General features: G+C 38.3%; 1 protein-coding gene across 2 annotated transcripts; it reads left to right on the forward strand.

Annotated features, from left to right (window-relative positions):
• Positions 1–26,534, forward strand: WDR48 (WD repeat domain 48). Of its 2 annotated transcripts, XM_051768255.1 has the most exons (19): positions 1–92; positions 8,196–8,336; positions 8,658–8,736; positions 9,017–9,099; positions 9,218–9,347; positions 12,902–12,990; positions 13,850–13,951; positions 14,303–14,527; positions 15,872–15,946; positions 16,289–16,391; positions 16,694–16,791; positions 17,277–17,384; positions 17,765–17,861; positions 18,336–18,431; positions 20,481–20,586; positions 22,041–22,128; positions 22,702–22,778; positions 23,727–23,919; positions 24,516–26,534. In XM_051768255.1, exons 1-19 carry the CDS (start codon positions 45–47, stop codon positions 24,609–24,611), a joined length of 2,034 nt encoding a protein of 677 aa, XP_051624215.1. In that variant the 5' UTR covers positions 1–44; the 3' UTR covers positions 24,612–26,534. The 2 variants fall into 2 exon arrangements, with proteins under 2 accessions (XP_051624215.1, XP_051624216.1); XM_051768256.1 differs by lacking the exons at positions 1–92; positions 8,196–8,336; positions 8,658–8,736; positions 9,017–9,099; positions 9,218–9,347 and adding an exon at positions 11,089–11,187.
• The last annotated feature ends 854 nt before the right edge of the window (positions 26,535–27,388 follow it).

Genomic DNA, 27,388 nt, shown 5'->3' on the forward strand with positions numbered 1-27,388 from the left:
CGGCACTTCCGGTCGGACATGACGCCACAGTGTCAACATGCAAGATGGCGGCGCATCACCGGCAGAACACGGCGGGGCGCCGGAAAGTGCAGGTGAGGGCACGGCGGGACCGCGGTGACTCCGGGGAGAGCCCGGCGCCTCGCGGGGCTGCGGTAGCGCCCGCGTGGTGTCAGGGCGTGGGGGTTTCCACGGCAGCGCCGCCGCCCCCTCTTTCACAGCAACGCTGCGGGGAGGGGAGGCACCGCCACACGCCCCCGGTGTCGCTCCCCCGCCTCGCTGGCCGCCGCGGAGGGGGCGAGCGACTGCCTGAGGCATCGCGGGCGATGAGCCGCTGCTCGCTGCCCGGCGGGGTCGGGACCCGCAGGAGGCAGAGCTGGACCAGCCCTGATCCAAAGCACAACGGGAGGTGAAGTTGAAACCGAAAGAACTGTGGCCCCCCACCCTCCCCGCAGCCCTGCCTCAGCTGTAACGTGGATCTCCAGCAGCAGCAGAGCTGCAGGTTCCTGCCGCTCGCTCGGCTGTGTCCCGCGCCGGGGGTTTCCCTCTAGAGCAGGGTGAGAACAACTCGCGTTGCCTGTCTGGAACAGCAAACCCAAGGGTAAGGCAGGAGTGCCCAGGCTGGCGGGTCCGAAGGGAATTTACTGGAAAGATGGGCAAGATTATTAACAAGAGCTTGTAGTGTCAGGACAAGGGGGAGCGGGTTCAGTTTGAACGAGAGTAGGTTTAAATTAGGTGTTAGAAGGAATTCTTTACTGTGTGGCTGGTGAGACATTGGAACAGGTTGCCCAGAGAAGCTGTGAATGCCCCATCCCTGAAGTGTTCAGGACCAGGTTGGGTGGGCAACCTGGTCTAGTGGAAGGTGTCCCTGCCCATGGCAGAGGGCTGGTGCCAGATGATCTTTAAAGTTCCTTCCAACCCAAATCATTTTATGATCTACTTTGCATCTTATCGCTACTTTGACTTCTGATTAGTATCTTGTCTCTATTAAACACTGGCCATTTGCACACATGAGCAGGGAACAGGACTTTTTCTGTTTAGAATTCAAAATTTTGTTCTACCCAGCTCCAGGCAGCATTTGCTGAAGGAAACCTTTGGCATAGGCAGCCTGGAAGGTGTAGAGCACACCTGAGAGAGAATTAGACTCAGAGGTGTGGGCTCGTGTAGTTAGGGGTACATTATTGTAGCCTTGGTGGAGACTGGAATTACCAATGTGTACAGTAAAAGTCATGAAAATGGTTTTATTTTATGGTCCTCAATCCTTTGCTGCTCGTTTGTGCTACTGCCAGCCCTTCAGGCATTTTTACAGCTTTCACTATGGAAAAGATTTAATGCTTTGTCAATGTGCAAAGCTGCCCAGTGGCAAGTGCAAGTTTCAGCTGTATCTTTCCACTGTGATCAAATGAAATATTGATTAGGCTTGGAATAGCGTTAAGATCCTTCCAAACAGAGGTGGGTTTGGTTTTTGAACACACCTTTTGAGTTTTACCACACAGAGGAAATGTGCACCTTTTTAGAGCCTTTAGTGTTTTCTGTGGTTAAGGGAAGCACTCAGTCAATACTGTATAAAGAATTCGCTTACTCTACCAGAAAATTCCTTGGACATTTTTTAAAATACAAAAAATCTAAAGCATAATATCCCTTTATTGACTTCATTGCCTCTGCCATAAACAAGTTTTTGCAGGTTACACTTCTAAGGAAGGGGATTTTATTACACCTTGATATTTCTTTGATGTAGTCCTATTTATGAAGGAGTATTTCCCTGACAGCAGCATGCATCAAAGAGCACATTATTTCCTTTTTTACTACTACATTTGTTTTCTAAGCATTACTTAGCTCAAAAGCTTGTTTTTACAGGTGGTTTTGTGCTGGTTTATGATGTCTTCTTTTCTGTTCTCATTGTGTTATGTGACTGTTTTTTTTCCCCTTCATGTACTGCTATAGTGATCTGTGGTCTTAACTGGTGCACCAGAAGTCTAGATCTGCAGTTTTTTTGGTTACATGTTTTCCAAAGAAGCTGTGAATGCCCCATCCCTGGAAGTGTTCAAGGCCAGGATGGATGGAGCTTGGAGCAACCTGGTTTAGTGGAATGTGTCCCTGCCCATGGCAGGGGGTAAGAACAAGATGATCTTTAAGGTCTCTTCCAACCCAAACTAATCCATGATAAACATTTATAAAGCCTTGAGCAGAAGCTGTTGGTTTTTTCTTGCCCTCTTATTATTTCACCTGCTCCATCAGAGACAGGATTTTTTTCATGTAGTTGAATTTTAAGTGGCCGTTTTATCCATCAGCTGCTACTGGAAATATAAAACCACTCACAATTTATTTTGCTTTCCAGTGGCTGAGCATTTAGGATGCTGCTACGTGTAACTTTTCAGGGAGAGGCGGACAGAGGGAGAAATTTGTCCCAAACATACGAGACTATGAGGAGCTTTTTCAAAAAACACCTCTTGGGTATGAAAGTACTTGATTACTTACATGGATGAAGTTTATGGAAATCAGAGCTATTAATATCTTGGATGCACTAGTTTTACTGGTAAGCAAAACCATCCAAAATAGTCAGTTTAGGGTGTTTCTGCATATAATTTTATGTTTCTAAGGATTTAATCAGACTAGATGCTTTAGACCTCAAAATAAATTCTGTGCATAGAAAAAGGAAAGAAGTTGAATTATTTAAATGGAAGCCAGGCATTTGAAATGTCCAGTGGCAGGTGTTTCTGAAGCATAGCTTGGCATGTCTGAAGGCTGCAGGAGTGGGGTTGTCTGATTTGGGAAGAGGATGAGGATGCAGAGGTGTGTCAGACACTGCTGTTGGCCACATGCTGTACTTTCAGATCTGTTCCTGGGAATTAAATCAAGATGAAGCCACTTCTCAGCAGGTGGCTTGAAGTAGCTGCCCTTAAGGGGTCGTGTTGTATCTGCTCTGCCAAACTTGCTCCCTGGCCAGAATAAATTTACCCCCACACTTGAAACATGTTGACAACATGTGGGAATTTTACCATAACTGTTTTGGATCAGCATCCTTATAAAATTATTGAATTTTGAGTACTTTTTGTCTTTCAGTCTTATGCAGAATAAGATGATCTCGTGCCCTGTCCCTAGAATTGTTCAAGGCCAGGCTTGATGGGACCCTGAGTAACCTGGTCTAGTGGAAGGTATCCCTGCCCATGGCAGGGGGGTGGAACAAGGTGAACTTTAAGGTCCCTTCTAACTCAAACCATTCTAGGATCTCATTGCACTGATTTGGTCATCTTTATGTGCTACTACTTCAACTTATTACATTTTATATGTGTTATTTTTAATATTTTATACATAATAAATATACAAATTATATTTATAAATTATATTTATTTCACATAAAATGCTTAAGCAAACAAACAGCCAGTAAGTTGATTACACTGTAAAAGGATAAAATGATTTTTTTAATGCCTTCCATTACTTTTATTCTAGAGCCTGGGGACCCTGATAAGAATTCAAATAATGTGTTCTTAATTAAAATCCATATTTTTAGGGATACATGTGCTCTACTAAGATACTAAGGCAATAGATATTTCTTTTCTTGCTACTTGACTACTGCTTTTTCTCTCATTTTGAATGCAATTCCTGTCACATCTCATGGAATCCTCCAGTGATTTTGAAAATTTTCTTTTTTTTTTAAATTGTTCACAATAGTATTTGTCTTGTGGAATTTATTTTTTTTCCACTTAAAACCAAGGGATGAGTGTCCTCAGAGCTCCACTGGTCAGTGTTTCCTCCACATGATGGTGTGGTGATATTTTTAATAGTAGATTTTACCCATCTATGAAGGTAAAATCTGTTATAAGGCATGTCTTGTAACAAGGGTAACAAGGCTCCAGATCAGCTGATACACTCATCCAGGCAAGAAACACATCATAGGTCCTACAAGAAATTCACTTGTCTTTATGTTCTGAAATGCATCTGTTGACAGAAGCTTTATCTCTGGAGCTCTTAGGTAGTCATTAAAATGATTAATCCTGATCCATTTAGGGTACTGAATCCCATAAACTCTTTATACTGAGAGCCCATCCCCTTGTGATGTTTGTGCTGTGCTGCTGAGAAAGATTCTTGTTCATGGGGGAGTTTATAAAAGCTGCAGCAGTTGCTGTCAAAGGCCTGGGTCATTATTAAAATATCTCACATCCCAGGAATGCTGTCCCTCTCGGATGGTGGCAGTAAACCCCCGGTGATCTGTGTCACAGTCAGGGTTGTCTCTGGTTTGCCACTGACTCTGGGCACAGCAGTGATGGTGCTCCAGCCTGTCCTGCTTGAACAAATGCCACTGAGTGCTCAGAGCTGTCGCTTCCTGGTGACCTCCACAGCCCTTTCCAGGCAGGACACAGGACCTTATACACAAAGATAAAATGTGTGTGCTCCAGAGCAGAGGAGAATTTTATCACAGCAGTTTCTCCTCAGCCAAAATCTTACTGCTTTTATGTTCTTTAGATATGCTTGTGTACACACGTACTTGAATGTATACATTATATTTTGCATTTGTTTGTATACTCACCAGAGTTACTAACATTTCTTTCTATAATCAGTAACACTCAAAAACCAACCAGGCACTTTCTGACCTCCCCCCCCCCCCAAATAAGAATATAAAGGAGAACACGTGGATTTTCAGCAACCTTCCTCTATTCTTAGTGAATTTTTTTAGTTTAGTGGCCTTGGCAGGTGTGTCCACCATGCTTACACAAGTGTCAGCTCTTTTAAATCAAGTTGCTGTTGCTTTTATTGATCCTTTTTAAGTTCCCTGTGCATTTCAACAGCTTTTGTGAATCCCTTAACTTTTCCCCTCTGTGTTAATATAGAATTAACGCATTTGAGTACAAGCCTGGATGCTTCTGATGTTATATCTCTCTTTCCAAAGGGTTCCTTGAGGTGTTCAGCAAATGTCTCATGAGGTTATTTTTAGTTCAGCCACATATGCCATGAGTCTTGTTCTGGTTTTGTTAATATTCAAGATGTTTATTTCAGTCTCAATGACCGCTTTGCAAGAGTGAACCTTTTAACATTTTTTATTCTGGATGAGAAAAATTCATTAAGCATTTTCAGTGTAAGAGTGGGCAATTGCTTGGATATCATTAGGCCTCCAATATGAGTTGGAGAGTCCATTTTTTGCCATAATCAGCTTTTTCAATTCATACTTTCTTCAGGACAAGTGGTTTGCCTTGTCCTTGCCTGACTGCTCAAATCACAGTATTCATGTGAAATGTTGGTGTGGTATCCCATCAACTTGTCGACCACAAAGTAGGTATCTTTCATCTTAATTTTCTCTACTTGTGTTTTTAGTATTAGAAATTTTTTTAAAAAAAGAAAAATTACTTTAAGGAGCACATGCATAATTTGGATTAGAATTGCTTTTATCACTGAAAAATGGCAGTCACAGTTTCTTCCCATGACAGATAGACAGTGATCATTACTGATTCTTTATACAGTAGGGATTTCTTTTCCTTTTTGCCCTTATTTCTTAAATTGTTAAGACAGTTTATTAGGAAAACTAAGCTACCCCTTTGTGGATGGTAAATAAAACTTTGTAGAATTGTAAATCTGAGCAGAGACAACTGGTTGAATTCTGTGAACAGTAGCAGTTGCTGCTGGGAAATTTTATATCAAACTTTTTTGTTGTATTGCCGTATTTTTCTCCATCAAAGCTGTCATGTATTTACAGAAAAAAAATGGAATAGTAAGAAATAAGATTTTAATCTTGTTTAATTTAGTTGTTACAGCACAGCTACTTTTTCCAGTTTGTCCCAAGAAGAAGGATGGTGTTGAGTTTGATGCTGAACTGGTGCTGAGATCCAGCATAGATGGACTTGCTAACCCTAAAACAATATAACTCCTCTCTGTCCCAGTTCTTTCAAAATAAAAGCAATACTTGCCAAGAGATGTTTTACTTAATTCATGTGTGGAAGTTATTAAAAAGAATAAAGAGCTCTGCTTTGCTTGAACTCCTTTAAATTAAAAAGGTAACATTATTATGAGCAAAAAGCTCCTTAAAATGCTTGGATGACTAACATAGTGTGACAGTCTTATTTATGAGTGGAATCAAGAGCTCTGTATTACACCTGAAGATATAACAAATATGGGAGGTGACTGACAGAAGAGGAGCAAATTCAAAAATTGAAAATTTATCGAAATATATCCTGCTAGCAGTTGCAAGAAGCAAGAGCTGAAGGGCCAAGCTGACTTTGAGTCTGACACTGTATGTCAGCAAGAGATTGTTCTCCCTACTAACTAACATCAAATCTGATCTACTTTAGGTTTTGAATTACTTTAATTTGTGTCTTATCTGCTCGCACACAGTATTTTTAACTGAATATTTTCATTGGCTTGCCTCAAAGAGTTTGAAAGCAGCATGAGTTTGGTGGTCATTCCTTTGTGGCCTTGTGTTTTGTATCATGTTAAACCTTGACTTTGTAAAATTCTTTTACTCCAGTAGTCTGTGTGCCTTCCAGCAGTATAGACATGATATCCTCAAGCCCAGCTGAGGAGTTGCACATACATCTTGCTCTCTAAAAAAACCCAAAAACTTAGAAGTGTTTGAAGTGTTTTAACATAAAACCGTTATGTGTGGTCAGTGGTGTCTTCTCTCAGTAGTGTCTCCAAAACTGTGTGTAGGTGGAGCACAGATAGCAAGAATGTTATGGATGAGTCTGGAATGGGTGAGAGCAGCTGAAAGTATTGGAAATTAGGACACAATCTAAAATTGTGAGGAAGAGCTGTGTCTCTGCAGGGACTGTGAGTGGCTGGCAGAATATGAGCAAGAAGTGTTTTAAGAGCATTGGTACATAAAATTAATAACTTTAGTGAAGGACTTGTGAAATGATAATGGAGAGTATTAAGGCAGAAGGATTCAGGAGGCTTTTAATTTTGATCCTCCTGTGTCGGTTTGTAGAGCTGCTGCAGCTCTTTCTCAAACAAAGTGGCACTGGACATGTGCTTTCTGGAAGCATCAGTTCTCTTACTGTGCTGCACAGGGACAGGGTAGTTCAGTTGAGGTGTTGCTCACATACACCAAATGGACCTGTCATCTCTCATGGTACAGAATCTGAGATGCTGAAAAATATTTCTTCAGTGATAAGAACCACTCACTGAATATTTTAGTTTGTTGGTTTTGTTTTGTGTAACTGAGATTTGATCTGGAAAACATTTTCTTTATACTACTGTAACAGTTATTGGAGTGAAAAATTGCTTTCAGATCTCTAGACTACTTGTAAGCATGTTCAAACCACTTGTACTTGTGTATCCAAATGATTCCGGCTCTGAGCAGATTTGATTATACCAAGCATGAAATTTTACCTTGTTCTGATTATAGTTTACAGAATATGGGAAGAGGCATAACTGGCAGCTTCCCCTCCTTTTCCCTAACTGTGAGGGCTTTCCTCAGAGTAATACATATAAACCCTGTGTAAACTTGGGGATCAGGAGAGCTGCAGCACAGTGTGAGTGGAGTAACTCTGAAGAAACTTCAGTGCCTTAGAACTGTGTTTACTGAACATAATAATGGAGAGTGCTGTGGCCTTTGCAGGGTCTCCTGAAATTTCCTTTTAGTGTTTCTGAACAAATCCACGAAGTAACCTTTACACACAGTACTGTCAGACACAGAAGGAAAAAACCTAAAGGAGTCATTTATCTGAAAGAGCAGTAAAAATTTGAGCTTTCTATTATATTGGCAGATAGGTAGGTTTTAAAAAATTGGTTTAAAAATAATAACAGCTGAAATAGCTTGAATTTGTATCTGCAGTCTTTGAATGCTTTAGTCCTTAGTGACCATATCCTCTCCCCTGTGAGAATGGGAAAGACTGTCATCCCAGCTATAGAAACTGTGGAACCTTCTTGGGAAGTGAGACACAAACACAGTGTGTTTTCTAAGAGCACCCACAATATACACATGAAGCAGGGAACTGAACTAAGAATTCTCTGGATCTAACTAAACTTGAGTTGTAATGATTAAATAATCCTTTGTACACTGCTGACATCTTCTCTGTGACTCTTCCCCATTAATATGGGAAATGACTGAGGTGGTGTTGGTAACTCTCAAACCTGCAGACTTAATGCTTGTAAAACTCTTGATATTTTCTACCCAAGACCCTCCCAAAGATGAAATTAGATGTTTGGGTTTTGTGGCCAAGTCAACACCTTAATACCATAATTGGATTTGTGCAACTGTGTTCTAGGTCTCCTATGTGATTAGAGACGAGGTGGAGAAGTACAACCGGAACGGGGTAAATGCACTTCAGCTGGATCCAGCACTGAACAGACTCTTCACAGCAGGCCGGGACTCCATCATAAGGATATGGAGTGTCAATCAGCACAAGGTCAGTCACGAGAGGCTTCCTATCTAAACCTTTCTTCCAAGGCAGGCAAGCTCTCCACAGGTCTACATCTGATACTGGTTTTTAACAGCTGCCAATTGTTATGATAGCAAAATAATTTTAACATTGCTCATACTGTGGTACCTTACATAGCTGTTTAGTTCTGTCACAAAAAGGTTCTGGAACAGTGATTTCAAACAAGTCTGGATAAGAGAACTTTAGGTCCATTTGAAGGTTGAATAAAATATTACAACAGGATATGATAGTCATAATCTTTTCCATTTGTGATGAGATTTTATAAACTTTTTTTTCCTTAATTTGCAGCAAGACCCTTATATAGCATCTATGGAACACCACACAGATTGGGTAAATGACATTGTGCTCTGCTGCAATGGTAAAACATGTAAGTACTTGAAAGTTTGAGAACTACAGCATTCAGAGACTGTATGGAGTAAATTGTCTGCTGCTTAAATTATTTTCCATCTTTTTTTTTTTTGCATGTAAAATTAATTTGTGATGTATATTGTAAATTTGGTAAATAGTGTAAGCAGACATTTTAATGAAAATTGAAATGTGTATATAAACGGTTGTTTCAATCTTTTTTTGTAAAACAGAGTAGTATGAATATTCCCTAAAGTTATATGCAAACCATTAAAATTTAGTCTTTATTCTTTCCAATTTAGTGATATCTGCTTCTTCAGATACTACTGTTAAAGTGTGGAATGCACATAAGGGATTTTGCATGTCAACACTAAGGACGCATAAGGTGAAAAACATTTTCTGTAAATAATATGTGTGATCATTGCCATTCTTTCAATTATTGAGATGTAGACTTCAAATGGATGATGTTGTCTGTTCATGTTTTTGTACATATTTTATTGTAGGATTATGTGAAAGCATTGGCATATGCAAAAGACAAGGAACTGGTAGCATCTGCTGGGTTGGACAGACAGATATTCCTCTGGGATGTAAATACTCTAACAGCACTGACTGCCTCAAATAACACTGTAACAAGTAGGTACCTGGGGAGGGGAGGCTAATGCAGCACATTTGATTGAGTAGCATAATCTGTGAGATCAATTGAAAACCATAGATGCCTCTTTCTGTCTGTACATAAAAAATGTGCAAGAAATTTTAAGGTGGTTTTAGTACATAATCAGTGCATTTGTTGTGTTATATAATAGCTGGAAATCTAGAGCAGCCACCAGTCATGGCATTTACAATAGAGGACAAGTCTCTTTGAACTTTTTCTGCTGAAATGTGATGTGCTGGTTTCTCTGAAACTTGATAGAGCTTTAGCTTGAGAAGCTTTTTGCTTCTTAACTAGCCTGTCACAGAAATTTTCTCTTGGATTATATTGTCTGTATGTTTTTTGTGTATTATAATTTGGAGTTGGTTTTTTGTTTGTATAGATGCTGAAAAAAACATTGCAGTACAGCTCCTAAAGCAGGACTTATAGATTTATCAAATTTCTCTATCAGAACAATGAAGTTACTAGTTAAATTAGTTAAAAAACATGCAGAGTAATACTAAGCACTGATAAGGATAAGACTGGTGAGATCTAACTCACTAGATACTAGAAGGCAAGGGGAAGCTGCCTGTAGATTCTACTCATCAGGGTTAACTCCTAATGTCACCATGATCTTTCAGGAAGTGAGCTGTTCTGCTTCCCTCTCCCTGTAAAGGCATTATAGTAAATTATGAGATCTTTCCTTATACAACAATTCCAACACCACCTTCTTAGACTAGTCAGGGTAGAGCTGATTAAGTTTCTCTTCTGGGAAGTATCACACCAGTCTTCAGGTTCAGTTGGGTTTGATTGCTCCAGTGAATAGCATAGATCTGGGTCATGGGCATTCTGGTTTGTACTGGCTGTTTTACAATAGGTTTTTTTCAGAAAGAGGTCTCTGCTGCTTGTTGGGTAGGTTGGAAAAATTTTGTTCAAAGTGACTGATCTCTTTCCTTTTCTACTTAATGTTTGATAGATGTTTTAACATAGCAGAATCTGATGGATGTGTTGGGAAAGAACAGAATCAACTTGCACACTGCCACACTTAGGTTTTCTAAATAAGAATAGTTGCTGCCTCAGTCACAGGTTAGGAATAGCTCAAAAAAAATCTGCAAAACTAAAATTTGGAAGTGGCACAACATACTCTTAAGAAATTTCAGGAATATGTGGTTCTGTAAGTAGGAGGCAGGCCTGTAGGGGGTTTTTTGCATTACTGTATTTGGATATTCTGAAAGGTGTGTTAATTTTATGGATTTGGTTGTTTCTGAAACCAAAGGTGCATCTGCTGGGCAGAACTGTGAGTTTGGCATTTGCTCTGTCTACAGGACTTTAATTCAAGTATAGCCTGATGCTGACAAGTCTGAGTAGCCCAATGGAAGAGAGATGGCTTCTAATGAGCTGTGTTGCCCTGCAGAATAGTGCTGGAATGGCACACAACTGGAGATACCTAAAGAGATTTACTTTATATTTCCCAGAAATATAAAATCATTATATTTATTTATTTACTTGCATTGAAAGAATTATTTTATAGCCACACCTTGCTGATAACTGTAAGTTTTTCCATATTCTACTTGAACATGGAGTTCTTGAAGGAAGAATTTATTTGTGAGCTGACAGGAAAACTCAGTTGTGAGATAACAAAAAAAACCCCACAGCATTTCTTGTACACTGCTACAGTGATACAGAACCTAAATGATTCAAGTAAATCAGAGATGAGGAGTACTGTGGAGCCAATGCTTGGGTTTGCCAAAGATCAAATGGAAGTGGAGACATTGCCTCTAAGATGACGGGGTAGATTTGCATTTCTAGAGTTAGAACACAAATACTTCATGAGGGGGAGGAAAGGTAAGCAGAGGAGCTGTTTTTCTTTCTTTTTAGTACTCTCAAATAGTAGTGTTTCTGTTGGGAAGAACACAGTAAATGTCCTCAAAGAAGCTGTTTTCCCAAGTCCTTTGAAACAGTATCATTTTTTTTTGAGAGTACAAATGAAGCTTGTTCTTGTACATTAATTTCCTATCTGATTGCCTGGAAGCAATGTACACAAGACAGCATTAAGAGGAAGCTTATTTTTAAAGAGTCTCTCAGTCAGCACAGCCATAACTCAAATTAAGCGGAGAGATTTTGCTTTTGACAAGTAGTCCCTTCCAGAAGAGGGTGGAGTTGAGCTTTGCTTTTGTTATGGCATAAATTCTGCTTCTGTACAGTTAAGATTCTCTCTTCCATTCCTGGTATCCAGCTTTTGATAACTCTGTGTATCATCCTCTCCTGAATTATAGTGATTGTTGAACAGTGTGCTAACCTCCAGGAGTCTTCAGTTCTGCAATTTGCCTTTAATTGTTCTCTGTGGACAGTGGAAGATTCTCACTTAATTTTGGCCATGGGTAATATATTTCATTTGACAGTTTACATTTGGATAGCCATAACTGGTGCCTAAGAGGACCCTGAAGTAAAGCTGCATAATGCTTCACAGAATCATAGAATTTCCTGAATTGGAAGGGACCCTCAAGGATCATCGAGTTCTGCTCCTGGCTCTGCACAGGACAAGCTCAGAAAATTATACTGTGTGTTTGACAGTGTTGTCCAAATGCTTCTTAAGCACTGTCAGTTTTGGTGCCATGACCACTTCCCTGGGGAGCCTCTTCCAGTGCCCAACCACCCTCTGGGTAAAGAACCTCTTCCCAATATCCAACCTAAACCTCCCCTGACACAAGTTCCTCCACTGTGACAAAAGGCAGTATTATATTATGATATTAGGTTACAAATGCTGTGTTGGAAACTTAGCTCCATGACATACATAAATCATTATGTGAAGTTTCACATTTTTGCTGACCATGCAGTTTGTTGCTATTCTCAGCCTTCTTGGCATACTGATCATATGGATTTTGAGGCTTAATGAAATGCTTGATTGTGCTCTCTAAATAGATGACTTTCATTTGCTGTGTCTGTGCTTTTCTCAGTTGAGGGACTGGTATTTTACTCTCTTCAAAAGTGGGTTAGCCTAGATGGCACAGAATTCCTCAACTCTGATGGTAGGTGTGATGCTAAAGAGCTGCCATATGGTTTGCACAAACTCAGAGGCAGCATCCGTGCTCAAGTAACACATTGCAGCACTGCAGTGTAACTTCTCTGCATCTTTGCTGAACTAGGAGAAGAGCCTTTAATATAAAATGTAGAATTTTACTGCTACTTAGCTTGGAAAAAAATCCAAATGCTGTGTGTTACAAGATCACATTGAAGTATCATACTCCAATAAAGTAGTTGAGCAAGAATAGCTTGATGGTCTTGGCACTGAATTTTGGTGTCAAAAGTGCACCAGGACTGTAATGACCATAAATCTGAGGGGTTATTTTCTTTTTCTGCACCAGTAAATTAAGAATTGGGCTGGGGTTTTCCTAACAATAGTCTTTCTTTTTTATAAAGCAACTCAATATATGGGCCAGAGTGGCACTATTTTCATGGATCAAAGGATATTAAAATACCAGTTTTGAATGAATAAGTATGTGGGGTTTTTTTGAATGACAGCATTAAAATTGAATATGTAATTTTTTTTTTTAAATAGCTTCTTCCCTGAGTGGGAACAAAGACTCAATCTACAGCCTTGCAATGAATCAAATGGGAACAGTTATTGTATCAGGGTCCACTGAAAAGGTAAGCAAAATTTGGTAAGGCTCATTCCACTTCAGTTCAAAGTGTAGTATAGAGAGACAATTTTATTCATTTTCAATGTCATGTCTGTAGCAGCTTTTGTGGTTTTAATAGTGAGTGTAAACACTTTTTTTTTAGTGGGAATGCAAGTGTAGGGTACAAATCCTGCCTCAGTCTGAGGATGTCACATATCCATAAAGCTTTCATACATAGGGGAACAATCAGATCATCTTGTGTAACCCTCTCTTTGTCAAAGATCATTACATTTCACCACAAGAGCTCTGATTTTTGTGGGCACATGACTCAGATGATTATATAAACTGAAGCAGTTGCTGCAGGTAGGAAAGAAACAGTGCCAGCAATTTATGAGATCCCTGCAGGAGGTGGGAAATGAAGTGAGGTAATGAAGTTCAAGTGTCCCCAAGAGACAGCCCTAGTTCTTTGTTGTAAAGGAAGCTGAAACATGCTTAGGTCCCTGTGAGTTGTTTTTTTACCTAATCTAACCTTGAGAGAATTTTATTTCCAAGACAGTGTAAAAATGAAAATAGGATACACCAATGAATCATCTGAGAAGTTTCTCAGAATCTTTTTCACCCACATCACACTATCCTGTTTCCTGTTGCTTCTATTCTTTTATTTCTTAAGAAGCCAGAAGAAGCCAGAATAAATTCAATTAAAATCAAGAGAAGATCACATCTGATTCCTAGACTTGCATAATGTCTGTCTTTTTCTAATATGTGGTTACAGTGATGTAATCTGTGTGTTTGGATTGATTCATTTGGAAAGCCTTAATTTCCGCAGAGGAAACGCATTGGTGGGAAGAATGGTATTAATTCCAGTTATCCAATGTCTGTTTCCATAGGTTCTAAGGGTGTGGGATCCAAGAACTTGTGCAAAACTAATGAAACTCAAAGGGCACACAGACAATGTGAAAGCTTTGTTGTTGAACAGAGATGGCACCCAGGTATGTGCTTTAACCTGCATTTTACAGAATGCAGAAGTGTCATTAGTCTTTTTTGATATAATTGTTTTATGTGGTAGATTACAGAAGGTAGCTTAACAAGTATTACAGATATTTAGTGATTAAGGGAGGGAAGCTGTTGGGTGAAGGTTGTGTTTTATTACAGGTTCATCTAGGTATGGAGGGGGTTGTTTACGTAAAATTGTGACTAGCCTTGTTATTTGCCAGTCTTTGTTTAGCACCATCTTAATGGAAAAATATGACCATAAGAATTATCAAAGCTTTTTATGGAAAAGACAGTATTTTAAAAGAGTTAAATACCTGCTTGATTGAAGTATGATGGTTGTTGCTCAGTGTCTTTCAGGCAGCTCTGATGGGACTATCCGCCTGTGGTCACTTGGGCAGCAGAGGTGCATAGCCACATATCGAGTCCATGATGAGGGTGTTTGGGCTCTGCAGGTCAATGAAGCCTTCACTCATGTTTATTCAGGAGGAAGAGACAGGAAGATTTACTGTACAGATTTACGAAATCCTGATATCCGTGTGCTTATCTGTGAAGAAAAAGCACCAGTTCTTAAGGTAATTGGGTTTAATTCAGAGAATCACAGAATGGCTGAGGCTGGAAGTGGCCCCTGGAGGTCTGTCCCCCCAACTCAAGGAGAGCCACCAGAGCTGATTGCCCAACACCACGTCCAGATGGCTTTTGAGTATTTTCAAGGGTGGAGAATTCACAATCTCTCTGGGCAACCTGTGCCAGTGCTGCCTCACCCTCACAGTGTAAAAGGGTAGTTGCATGTTATCTAACAAAATAGTGACTTGAGTGATGTAAGTTGATAGAAAGAATGTGCGTTGGGTAACAAGCATTTACTGGGTCACATCTTAGTAGATTGGCTTTGTCTCCCATATTGCATCTGAAGCTGAATTGTCTGAAGAAGATAGATGCCTGGCAACTACTGAAAATACGCAAATTCAAGTACTTCAGACGTGAAAAGTTGGTTTTATCAGGCTCTAGTACAGTTTTAAGAAACTGAGCTGGCGTTGCCAAGGCTTTGTACAAAACCAGATTTTTCTTAGCAGCAACATATGTGCACAGGACTGTGTCAGAATCTGTTGTGTACTCAGGGGAACCAGGAGTTAAAGTTGATTGTGGGTTTTTTGAACACTGAAACTTGGTGTATTCTTGGAGAAAACTGCACACACAAGTCTGAGTCTTTTGAAGAGGCTGCTTTTTGGATTTTTTTGTTGTCTGTAACTAGATGACGTGACCCTGGAACCTGTAGTTGTTTAAGGAGGGTGCAATTGAAACAGATACCTACAGATACAAGCAGTCTGGCTTTCCTTGTGAGTGAACTCTGGCTGTGTTCAAATCCAATCTTGGATATACTAATTTATTTCTGAAAAAGTAACAATCTGGGAAATTGTAGTTCAAAATGGGAAATGAAAGCTGTGGTCAGCTGTACAGAGATCACTTGGCTGTGGTCATTCATTACTGGCTGAAAAATGTAATGACCGAGCCAAAAGTATAAAGTTAATTAGTACAAAACTTCTTATGTTCTCGTTTTAACCATATGAAGTGTCTGAATGCAAGTAGTTCAGAAAATACTGTTCTTATCAAACTATCCATTAGATAAGATTGCATCTTGCTAGAAGCATCTTTAAATGCTGGGCTGTTTAGACACATTGCATCTACTCTTATCCATGTCCCGAATTTATTTGTTGAATATTTGAAACAATTTCTCCGCATTTTCAGATATTTCAGCTTAGTTTCTTTTCCTTTAAACTTTGTATTTCTGTAGTAAACTGAAAGTAGTGCTATTCCTGAGATACTTCCAAATATGGGAGCCAGTCTACACAGAGCAATATTAATTATCAAAGGAAAACTAATCTAAGCATGACTGAAAGTTTCTGTGTTTCATTATTTAGATGGAACTTGATAGATCAGCTGATCCTCCTCCAGCACTTTGGGTTGCAACAACTAAATCCTCTGTGAATAAATGGGTAAGTGATATATTTTACAGTCTGTGATTTCAATTAAGTAGTCTTGGGAATTGCAGTCTTGGTTTGGGAACTATTGGGCTGTTGCTTGCAATTTGACTGTGACTTGCTGTGATCTGTGAGGTTTCTTTATAAAAAAATCATAAAATGTTAATATTAAAATTGATCAAAAGGCATTAAGCTTTGAATTACTTCCTTTCTATTTATGGTGCTTTTAGAAACAAAGTATCTTTCTTGGAACTGAACAGTTAACATCTAAAAAGCAGCATGAACTGACATTGTTACATATAAAAACAGAGTTTATAGATTATTATGAATGTGTCATTATTTTGTTTCTTTCTTTAGACTTTGAAGGGAATTCATAATTTTAGAGCATCAGGAGATTATGATAATGATTGTACCAATCCCATACCACCCCTGTGTACACAGCCTGACCAAGTTATAAAAGGTAAACAACTGTTTTTCAGAAGACCTTATAAAATATGGTACCATTAGCAGAAATTATACAACTTTAAGACTGACTCAGGTTTTTAGATACTTGATACTATGATTTGAACTAAAGCAAAGACAATGTAGTTACTGTCTATCCAGTGTTAGTTACAGTTAAAATGGTGTTTACACCTTAGTGACATCCAATTCTTATATAAAAAAGTGAAAGCAAAGAACAGTGCACATGTCATGTTGCACAATGTAATGTGATATTAGAAAAAATAATGACTGTAGTGACCTTAATTCTTGTTTGTTTGGCAGGGGGTGCTAGTATTATTCAGTGCCACATTCTTAATGACAAGAGACACATATTAACCAAAGACACAAACAATAATGTGGCATACTGGGATGTCTTGAAGGTAAGTATATTATTTCAGATTAAGTTCCTACTGTTGGATGATTAATTATTTTTTACTTTTTATATATATATATATATTTATGTGTGTGAGATTCCTGTGAGTCTTCTTTCTGTATCAAGACATCATGCAAAGTGTGCCTTTTGAAAGGGGAGGGGGTATTTCTGAGCTTTTCTGCATCTTTCCCTGATGTGAGGCAGACGCCTGCATTCACCTGGAATTCAGACCCTTGAATTCACAAGTCACTCAGTGCTGTGCCCATTGCAGTAGTTGATCTGAATTTGCTAGATTTGAAACAAAAATTACTTACCACATAAATTACTGTTCAATTTTTTGGGAAATGTTTGAACCTTTAACTTTCACGTTTCTGGGCTTCAGTACTCCTGGAGAGATCAGAAGCTGTAATCATTCCACATGTATATGAAAGTCAAGTTAAAGATTTGGGTGTTGATATGGCTCAAAACTTGTACTTTTTTTTTGGTGTACAGGCATGTAAAGTTGAAGACCTTGGGAAAGTAGACTTTGAAGAAGAAATTAAGAAGAGATTTAAAATGGTGTATGTGCCAAACTGGTTCTCAGTAGACTTGAAAACTGGGGTGAGATACAACTCCTAAATCTGTTTTTCTAATGTCATATTTCATATACTGTTTGTTCACAAAGCTTTTAGCTTGTTATAACTTTAGAAGAATGTTCATTGCTTAGCTGATGGGTTAGATTTATTTTCAAGTAAAACAGCAAATTTTACCCTTGTTCCTAATCTGAATAACAGCTTTTTTTATTATTTTTTCCCTCATGGTATGGTCCACCAATACCAATTATGAATTAATACAGTTTGGTAAACAGTGTGTGCTGCCATGCATTTAGAAATTCGTTGGTTTGTAATCCCAGTTAAGTGTGATCAAAATTATAAATTTATAGACTTGTTTAATCCAAAACAACTATTACATTCCTCTCCCTGGTGGTCTTTTGCCAACAGATGTTGACAATTACTTTGGATGAAAGTGACTGCTTTGCAGCCTGGGTTTCAGCAAAGGATGCTGGATTTAGCAGTCCAGATGGTTCTGATCCAAAATGTAAGTTTTAAATAATACTTTTACTTCTAAATAATATTTTTACTTTTTTTAAAAAAAGCAGAAAAGTTCCAGTATGCATGTTTTGAAGTGTTCAAATGCCTGTGTCAGTAACTGGTTGGATTTTAGGGCTTATTTTCTTAACATCAAATTCTGCAGCGACTTCTCCAGTGACAGTGTTTGCTTTTTTCTGCAACATTTCTATCATGTTCAGGTTTTCTGTTTAACTTGGTTTCAAACCTTCAAGAAACAAAAGGGGAAAAGTAACTGTGACCTAATCTAGAGAATGTTACAGCATGAGAGTGATCCAACAGCAGGGATTCTAAAATCATCTTTTTCTGAAAGATGGTAACATAGAGCTCTGAGGTTGTGATAAGCAGATTTCTGTGCCCATAAATAGCTGTAGATCAAATGTAGAATATTATGTTGCCAACATTTTTTCTGTAACTGAAGTTGCACTTCACTGTGTCTTGACAGTAAACCTTGGAGGGCTTCTGCTACAAGCACTTCTGGAGTATTGGCCTAGAACACATATCAATCCAATGGATGAAGAAGAAAATGAGATGAACCATGGTTAGTATTTTAATATTTTCCTTTTTTAGGATTTGTCCATACTTTCTGTTTATTTATTTCTGTTTCTTGAACAGATACAACATATTTGTTCTCTTACCCCTGCCTCTATATGCATTGTAGGCTAATGTCTTTTAGCCCTTTTAAATTCACTTTACACCAGAAAGTGTGTTGTACTTCTGAAAGCATCAGCAAAAATCTTAAGAACTCTGGTCTGTAAAAAAAGCAGTTGAATAGAAGAATTTAAATGATTCTGAAGTTACAGAAACATGATGCCTTGATGAAGAACAATTACTGGCACACTAAGGCTTGACTTAGAGAAGAAACAGCCTAGATAATGACAGCAAAGAGCAATAGTTCAGTTATTCAACATTAGCAAGTATTTTCTTGACATAATTCCAGTTTTCTTCTAGGTATTATGAACAAAATAAAAGAAAAGAAAGATTTATTTGAAAAAATACCTTTGGTATAATAACATGTGAAGTAGGTCTATAGAAAACCATCTTAGAATGGTGTTTTAAGGTAATAATGCTAATCCTAATCAGGCATGAGATGAAAAGCACAGCTATGTAAAATGTAAGATAGTGGCTGAATTTGGCAGAATAAAAGAGAATATGTAACTCCTAAGTTTGAAATCAATTCAACCCAGATCAGAGTTGACTGAAAAGTCTGGTCTTTGGTGATTAAGAAATTACTTTCTATAGATAGATAATGCAATTAGGGAAACTGTACATTCAGCAATATCTTGCCATTTTATGGCAAAGATTGTGCCAAGAGTTAGTTACTTTCTTCTTTCAAAAACGATCTCCATGGAGGGTTACAGCACTTGGCAGACTCTTCTGGATCAAGTTGCTGATTCTCATACTGTTATGTATTGGCAATCTACAGCTTAGAGCCAGACAAGATATGAGAAATACAAAATCAGTCTTCATTTCACTTAAAATTAAAAAATGAAGAAACTGACACTGAGCAGTGACTTAAGATGTAGTTGGACACTGAAATTTTTGTAGAGAAAATATAAATAAACACACATAAATGTGTGTATATGTGCAGTGCTGTTCCTCTCAGTTGGTAAGAGAAGTGTTATAGTTTCAATCTCTAGGATTTTTCACTTGCTGTAACTTCAGTATCATGTTTGTCCCTTCTAATATAGATTTTTGGTTTTTTTGGTTTCTTTGCTTAATACAACTTTTGACCTTTCTTTCACTACATATATTTCTGGTTAGAAAGCTGAGGAATCACTGATCTCATGAGACTGTGCCATCTAAATATATTATGTTGCTTGAGTTCAATATCATGTTCAAATACAGTAGCTAGGTGCTGTAGTGTAATGGAGATGATTTTTCCCAAGTGCAGGTCAGGCATCTGAATTCTCCTACACTGTGTTTCAAGATGCCTGACTGACTGGAAGCTGCACTGTTCAATAGGTGCATAAGTAATGCTGATTTTTCTTTAATCTTATCTTGTTCACTGATATGGAATCAGGTTCTTCAGTGTTTGAAGACCATCCTGCTGTAACTGGCTATAATAAATAGAATTTATAATGCAGGAACTTCAAGGAACTGTGAGTCTGAGCTTTCCTAGTACGCTGCTTTGACATCTGGCAAATCCAGGTAGAAGAGTAAAGCCAATATCCTTCAGAGTTCTGTACTGTCAGTGGAAAAGGGAAGAACAGTCTTGTCTCAGCAAGTCTCTTTAGTTGATTTCTAATATTAGGATTTGTCAAATTGAACAATACTTAGAATTTTATTAAGGAAATGGAAAAAAACTACTTGTAGGGTTTTGCCTCCTGAGCTCTATTTCCCCTTTCTCAAAGGCTTTTGAAACGAGCCTTACACAAACCTTTTTTGATCTCATTACTCTATACTGTTCCTTCTTATATACTTGCTGCATGTTGGAAATGGGGATTTTCTTGTTTTATGTAAAGCATATGATTTTGTTAATTTATGAAATAAATTAGCTGTAGATGGAAAAGACATGTTTTGGTCTATGAATGCCCAGTTTTAAGACCTACTGCAATCTCACTGCTGTAATGATTTCTTTTTCTAACAGTGAATGGTGAGCAGGAGAACAGAGTCCAGAAAGGAAATGGATACTTCCAAGTGCCACCACATACACCAGTTATTTTTGGTGAGGCTGGAGGACGCACTTTGTTCAGGTATAAAAACTCAAGAGTGTAAATTCAGTGACTGAACAATCACTTCTCTGCACAAGCAGGAACATTATCAAAATGCAGTGCTTCCATTCTGTACTGGACATTCAAGACATGCCCTTGACAGGCAAAATAAGCAGCTGTTGATGATAATTTGGCATTGTCCCACTGAGTATGTGAGTTTGAACATCAACAAGGTGTGGGGCTTTACAACAGTAAGAGTTGTGTATAGTTCTTAGCTGTGTCTCATCACTTTGAAATCACTGGGTGCCCTCTTTCTGCAAACTGATTAACTGAACTTTGGTTTAGAATAAAAGTCTAGATTTACATTCTTGTAGAACTTCCCTTATGGGTATGCTGTGCTGGTCTTTGAGAAATAATGGTTCATCCCAGGAGATTCTGCTTACTAGAGAGTTGGTTTCTGCTCCCAGAATTACAGCCAATGATCCATTAGAAGGTCCTAAGCTGTAGCAGGTAGGAGCACAGGTTCTGTGTTGTAATGTTTATATTCTAATTACTCTCCTAGCTCTTCTCATTCTACATTGAAAAAGCCTAATTATGATATGTGATACATAAGAGACACTTTAATAGCGCTGCAAAACAGATACTGAGCTTTGAAACACTGTGAAGTATCTGATATTTACTGACATAGTGGATTTTAAATTTAAGGGGTGGGAGATGTTTGATTTTTTTGATTTTGTTTCCCAGGCTGAATAAGCCCAAAAATGATGTAACTTTCAGTCCATTAACTGGTCAGTAAAACAGGGAAAGCAATTCCAGCTTTGTAAACTGACTTTTTTTTGCTGCAGTATCAATGTATTTAAATTGTACCTGAGGCTTAATCTTTGCCTCCATTCTACACTGGTGGATCTTAGCTCTTACACAGCTTCTTCTTAGGAGAACACTGGGAAGACCCCATTGAAGGGAGCAAGCCAGGCTTGTGGGACCTAAAAGAAGGTTTGCAGGACTCCAACAAAATACCTCACTGGAATTTATAAAATTTTATCTGGCTTTGTTTCATCATTGTTTGTGCACATTTCTTAAAATTGGTGTTATTCTTTCTACTTGGTGAGGGCTTAGCAGATGCTTTAAATCAAAGCTCATTTATTTGAAGCAGAAAAGAATTGCTTTATGCCAGGTGCCTTTCCCCTTCTCCTGACAGTTTCGTTCTTCAACACACAAACATACACAATCCAGAACAAAGTAGCTTTTTAAATTTTCTCTGTGTCATGGCCAGAGTTTCCTAGGATACTACTCCCTGTTTCTGCTCTGGGATCTGTTTTCCTACAGCTACCTGTCGTCTTTACAGGAAAGAAGTGATCACTTCCCCAGTAAGTTAGATGTTGCTAACAAAGTTCAAGCTCCCTGCCCATTAAAAGGGCAGGTCCTCTCCTGAAAGCTTTTCAGTGCAACTTAAAATAATTGTTTTCATTCACAAAGGTTATTTCTGTGTACCTTAGGTTATTATGTCGGGATTCAGGTGGAGAAACCGAGTCTATGCTTCTTAATGAAACTGTGCCACAATGGGTAATTGACATCACTGTGGATGTAAGTGTTGTGTGAATAAATGTTGCTTTTTTATTGTGGCTTTTTTTTAAGATGTACTACAAGTTTTTTTAATTGTGCAGTGTCTGAAATTACATTTTAAATTTATGCTCTGTTTGCATTCAAAATAAGTGGCCTCGAGGTCTGTATTCAAGACCCTTTGAGATTCATGATTTTTTTCATGTGTCCAGTTAATGTATTTTTGCTCACTTTTTTCAGACATAAAGTCTTAGAAAAAGAATTCAAAGCCCTGTGCATAATTGGTATCATTTTCAAGTGAGGAGCTCAGGAACAGAGAATACACATCATATTGCTGTTGTCTTTTGATATATCTAATTGCCTCTGAAATAACTGATAATTTATATTCAAAAGCTCAATGATCTGTGCATCATCTAAATTGAAGTGTCTCAGGAGTATGAGTAATTTGGAAGTTGGCTGTGGTGGGGATGTTGATTAAGAATCTCTCATGGGTTTTTATAATTAGGAGCTGAATATACTTCACATACCAGCTGGTGGAAATAGTAGCTGACAACAATTCATCCTAAATTAACACTTTCCAAATGTGTTTCCTTCTAGAAAAATATGCCCAAGTTCAATAAGATTCCCTTCTACCTCCAACCTCATTCATCATCAGGGGCAAAAACTCTAAAAAAGTAAGTAATCCATTTTTGAGTTAGATAAACTGCAGAAAGAGAACTGCATGCTAAAAAACCCCAACAACAACAACAAAGAAAACAAACAAGCAAAACCCAACCAAATAAACAAAAACAAAACAAAACAAAAACACTCCACCAAACTAATTCTCTGTTTTCTAGTCATTTAAACAGCATTGCTCTGAAGCATTGAGTTATATCAAAATATTTGAAAGAACTAGAGGTTTCTTTTGGGTTTGGTGGGCAGTTGTTCAAGTTTATGCTAAGAAATGTCTAAGAACTAATTACTGAAATGAGACTGTCTTTTGTGATACTTAATCAGAAAACAAGAGGAACTAATGGATTGTTACTCTGTTCAGAACCACAGTTTTATGTTTCCTGTTGCTAACAGTAATGAATGGTAGCTTGCTAAAAGAAAGAGGTACAAAACCTGACAGTAGGCAAAGCAGGATAGTCTGCCAGTGACATGAGCTGTAGCTGGGAGCTGTGTAGGTTAGAAATCAACTCTGATGTGACCTCAGTGTCATAGACAGTATGCCTGCCATTTATATCCAGCAATTTTCAGTAGTTTACACAAATACCTAGTTTCTCTATATGTTTTACTGAGTTTTTCTCATCAGAGACTGTTTGTGAAAGAGGAGTTTCACAGACTTTTTGTGTCCTTTGTGGAAAAAGTGCTGCTGCTTATTACAGGAGAATGTCCTCTGGTTAATGTAGTGGGGTGAACAGCATTTTCTGGCTTAGCTCTCTAATTCTGTGTCCTCTGACCTTCTACTAATGCCTTTCTATTGAAAGAATTAGGATAGTGTGCAATACTCTTCATCTAAGCTTTGATTTTAATCTAATCCTTTGAATATCTCTACCACTTTTCTGAGTCCCTTTTTCTGTGAGGGTGAGAAATTATATTTCTCAAGTTTTTTCCTTACAAAATTCTCTCACTTTATCTAGAGACCGACTGTCAGCAAGTGACATGCTTCAGGTGAGGAAAGTGATGGAACACGTGTATGAGAAAATCATAAACTTGGATAATGAGTCTCAGACAACCAGCTCTTCCAACAATGAAAAAACAGGAGAACAAGAAAAAGAGGAGGACATCGCTGTGCTAGCAGAGGAGAAGATTGAACTTCTGTGCCAGGACCAGGTAAGTTCCTTGGGTGTTTTAGCCTGTGATCAAACCCAATGTCTAGCAATGAATAGGTTGTGAATTTTTGAATCCTGAGCTTGAAATATGCTGTAGATTATTTGCTACCTTTAAAACTAAGGAAATGTTTCGACATCGTGTTAACTTGGAGCTGACACAAGTTCAGACATTTGCAGATAGCCAGAACAAAGAATTTCTATAGTGAGCCTGTTTAATTTGGTCTGACTAGTGGCTTTTGCAGGGTTACATACTCAACAAATGGACTTAATACAATTGCAGAATTCTGTTTGGTTCTTTGTTTTTTTTTATAATGCTTGGAACTCTACATTTTTAGCAGTGTTCAAAATTTGTCAAAAATGATAAATTGCCTATTTAAGTGCATGAAGATTAAGTATTGGGGAGGTGGTTGTGGTACGAAGTCACATGTTACATTGCTAAAACCTTTCAGGAATGCATCAGGTTTACTTGCTGGTTGAAAAATCTGAGCCTTTGCGTGGTTCATCTTGGTACCAGTTCACCCATGGGAGTGTTTTATCTGGGAATTTGTGACAGTCTAGCAGATTCGTGGAGTAAGAGATGAATTTTTGCTGTTTTAGGTTTTGGATCCGAACATGGACCTTCGAACTGTAAAACACTTCATTTGGAAGAGCGGTGGGGACCTGACGCTTCACTATCGCCAGAAATCAACGTGAGGGGAGCACGGACCCAAGTGGTTCATTATTTACTTGACCATACTGTACTGGTTCCAAGAGTAGTACTATAGAAGCCCACTGAACCCCTAAGGTAGATGAGACTGCTAATGACTCAGTATGGACGGGAAGTATGCATTTAATTGAAGTGACTAATAGATCTGTAATATAGAGGAAAAAAAATCCATATGACTTAAACTAAAGTCTGTCCTCCTCTCAGTCAGTGAGGTGGGAAGTTCCTGAGTGGTTCATGTTGTGTGAGGTGTACAGAGAGTGGATGATAACCCAGTGCAGACTTTTGCTTCCTCCTTTTTGCTTTTGTTTTTTTTTTTCCAGAACATAATATAGTCATCTGCTCATGCTCGACATGAAACTGGTTTGGCCATATTAGTTGCTGTGTTCACAATGTAATTCAGAACTGCACAGAAGGTATTTTTGGTACATTCCATTCATAAAGTTCCAGCAATGATTTCTCACAGGTTACTCAAACATTTCTGCCACTAAAAGAAATTTGGAAAAGAAAAAAACCCAGAAAATACGTATTGTATTGTAATTCATACTTGAATGAATTGGCCCATTTAATTGTAAACAAAGGGTTAACTTTAGAATTTTTGTAATTGCTTTAGAGAGCTTTTGATGTGCAAGATAAGAACACTAGAAAAATATCAGAGCAGGGTGAGTCTAATGATGCTGTGCATCATTATAGAGTGAACATGCTTTGCAGCAACTTAGAGATTTTTTTTTTAATTATATATAACTACTTCCTACGCTGTGTCCTAGGTGTTCTAAAGACACACTAGTCTAATTTTTGGTAACTGTTCTCCAAAACTATGTGACATTTTGTTAAAACTTCAAACCATTCTGAATATAACTTAATATGTTTAATGTTAAACTTTAGAAACTTCTCTGCGGATTTCATGTTCATGAGGTAAAAATACTGATTTTTCTTTTCTGAAGTTTTATATGCAGTTGTTCTTTTGTTATAGATTTGTGCAGATATTGTTTTCCCTGCTATTTCTAAAAATCTGTGACTGTCATAGGCTCATGGTAATCTTTTATAGAGGTTTAACTTATTGGGGGGGGGGGGGCAAAGGCATTTCAGCTTTTTGTGAGAAAATATGGGGATATCCCAGAAAACCATTTGTAGCCAGAACAAATTACAAATCCTCGTAGAGAAATGGTGTAGAAATGACTTTTGTCTGAAGCAGAAGCACAAGTGCCTTCAAGGGGCAGTATGTTATTGGAGTCTCTTCAAGAGACATAATGATCTTGCCCTTCCTGTATCTTGCTATCAAGGTTTAGGTTGAGGCCTAAAAAGAAGTCCCAATAAATTATATTACTGGGATTGTATTGGTCAAACAAAAGGTAAAATATTTTTCATTGTGTTTTATTTGAAAAAATAGTCAAATCCTTCCCTTCTGCACTCTTAACCCATCAAAACAAACCCTTTGCTTAGAGACAAACCATGGTTCAGAACTAAACTAGCATGTTTTCCCTGTCTTTTGAGGGTCAGTTTCAGTTTTTAATCCCCATTTCTGCGTGTGCTTAGTTTGACACAACTGTGCTGTAACTGCACATTTTTAGCGCTACTTGTAAATTAAATGGTTAAACAGAACTGTAACTTCTATTGATAAATTGTCCTGACTTGTATTTATTAATAGCAAGGATCTATGCTTATTCCAATAGGCACTGTTTAAGTTTGGGTTTGTTTCCTCATTGTCTTCCTGTCCTATTGTATACATTGGAGTTGGTCCCAGAAATTTTCTTTTAAACCAGCCAAGATTGTAATTTTTCTTCTTTTTTTTTTTTTTTTTCTTTCTAACCATCCTGAAACACAGTAACAGGAAAGATTGACAGAAGAGTCTGCAATGCCAGAAGGGTAAACGATGTTTCACAGTTGTATAGAATAAAAGGCTTTAGTTAAAATGTTTTCAAGTCGTTTTGTGTACCAGATTAATGATGCAATTTTGGATCTTTGATCTTTGCTATTGAATGTTACAAAGGGCTTCAGAGTCCTTCAAAGCCTCAAATAATGGAATGGCTGAAGAAATGGCAGTGCCTTAGCAGAATCACATGAAGATGATCATGTAATATGGTTGAAGGTAAGAATTTAGGAGGTGTGCAGACCTTCAAGTGTGAGCTCTGAGCTCCTGTTGAGGTGCCCGATGTGCTCAAGTCATGCTGCTCACCTGGGCAGTGCTGCTTTTGTACCATGAAAGTAGTTTGTGCTAACAAGTGACTGGTGCCAGCTGGTGCTGAGTTGTCTGGATGTTGAAAGGTTGTATCCTTGTAAGAGGCACATGGGAAACCAAGGCTGGTTTTCCTGATGCTGAAAAAGCCAGGACAGGATACTCAAAGCTTTTGCCGTGGGGATTGTCAGCTGGGCTGCTCTGGTGGAGAATGCAGTAATTCAGTGACCAAATGTCCTCCCAGAAACTCCCAGCATCTGACTTAGATGGAGTATAAAGTGAGAGGAGGGGTTTTTTTGCTACTCCCTTTTAATTTCTGTCATCTTTTCTGGACTTGTGCTGTCTGTAAGAGTCTTGAAGGCAAGAGCAGGAGAATTTTGAGTTCATATGAGACTCACAGCTCCTGGGGACATTGTGAACAGAGAGAGTTCCAGTTTGCCAGAATCATAGAAAAGGCCACTGATTTGTAGAAGTTATTTTAATTTCCAAGTTCATGATGGGAAGGAGTTGCAAATCTAGTACTTAGTAGTGTAACCTGTCTCCTAGAAGAGCATTTAATTTGTCTATGACAGGCAATTTTTTATTTTCTTC

Source organism: Manacus candei, unplaced genomic scaffold, assembly GCF_025592945.1.
Source record: "Manacus candei isolate 608988 ecotype Guabito, Panama unplaced genomic scaffold, ASM2559294v1 h1tg000094l, whole genome shotgun sequence".
In the NCBI taxonomy this organism is placed as follows: domain Eukaryota; kingdom Metazoa; phylum Chordata; class Aves; order Passeriformes; family Pipridae; genus Manacus; species Manacus candei.

Excerpts from the sequence above, each read along its gene's own strand:
- WDR48 (XM_051768255.1), top strand. The coding sequence starts at position 45 with ATGGCGGCGCATCACCGGCAGAACACGGCGGGGCGCCGGAAAGTGCAG. Across the intron at positions 9,348-12,901 it reads CTCAAATAACACTGTAACAA|CTTCTTCCCTGAGTGGGAAC; the intron begins GTAGGTACCTGG and ends TTTTTTAAATAG. Across the intron at positions 16,792-17,276 it reads CATACTGGGATGTCTTGAAG|GCATGTAAAGTTGAAGACCT; the intron begins GTAAGTATATTA and ends TTTGGTGTACAG.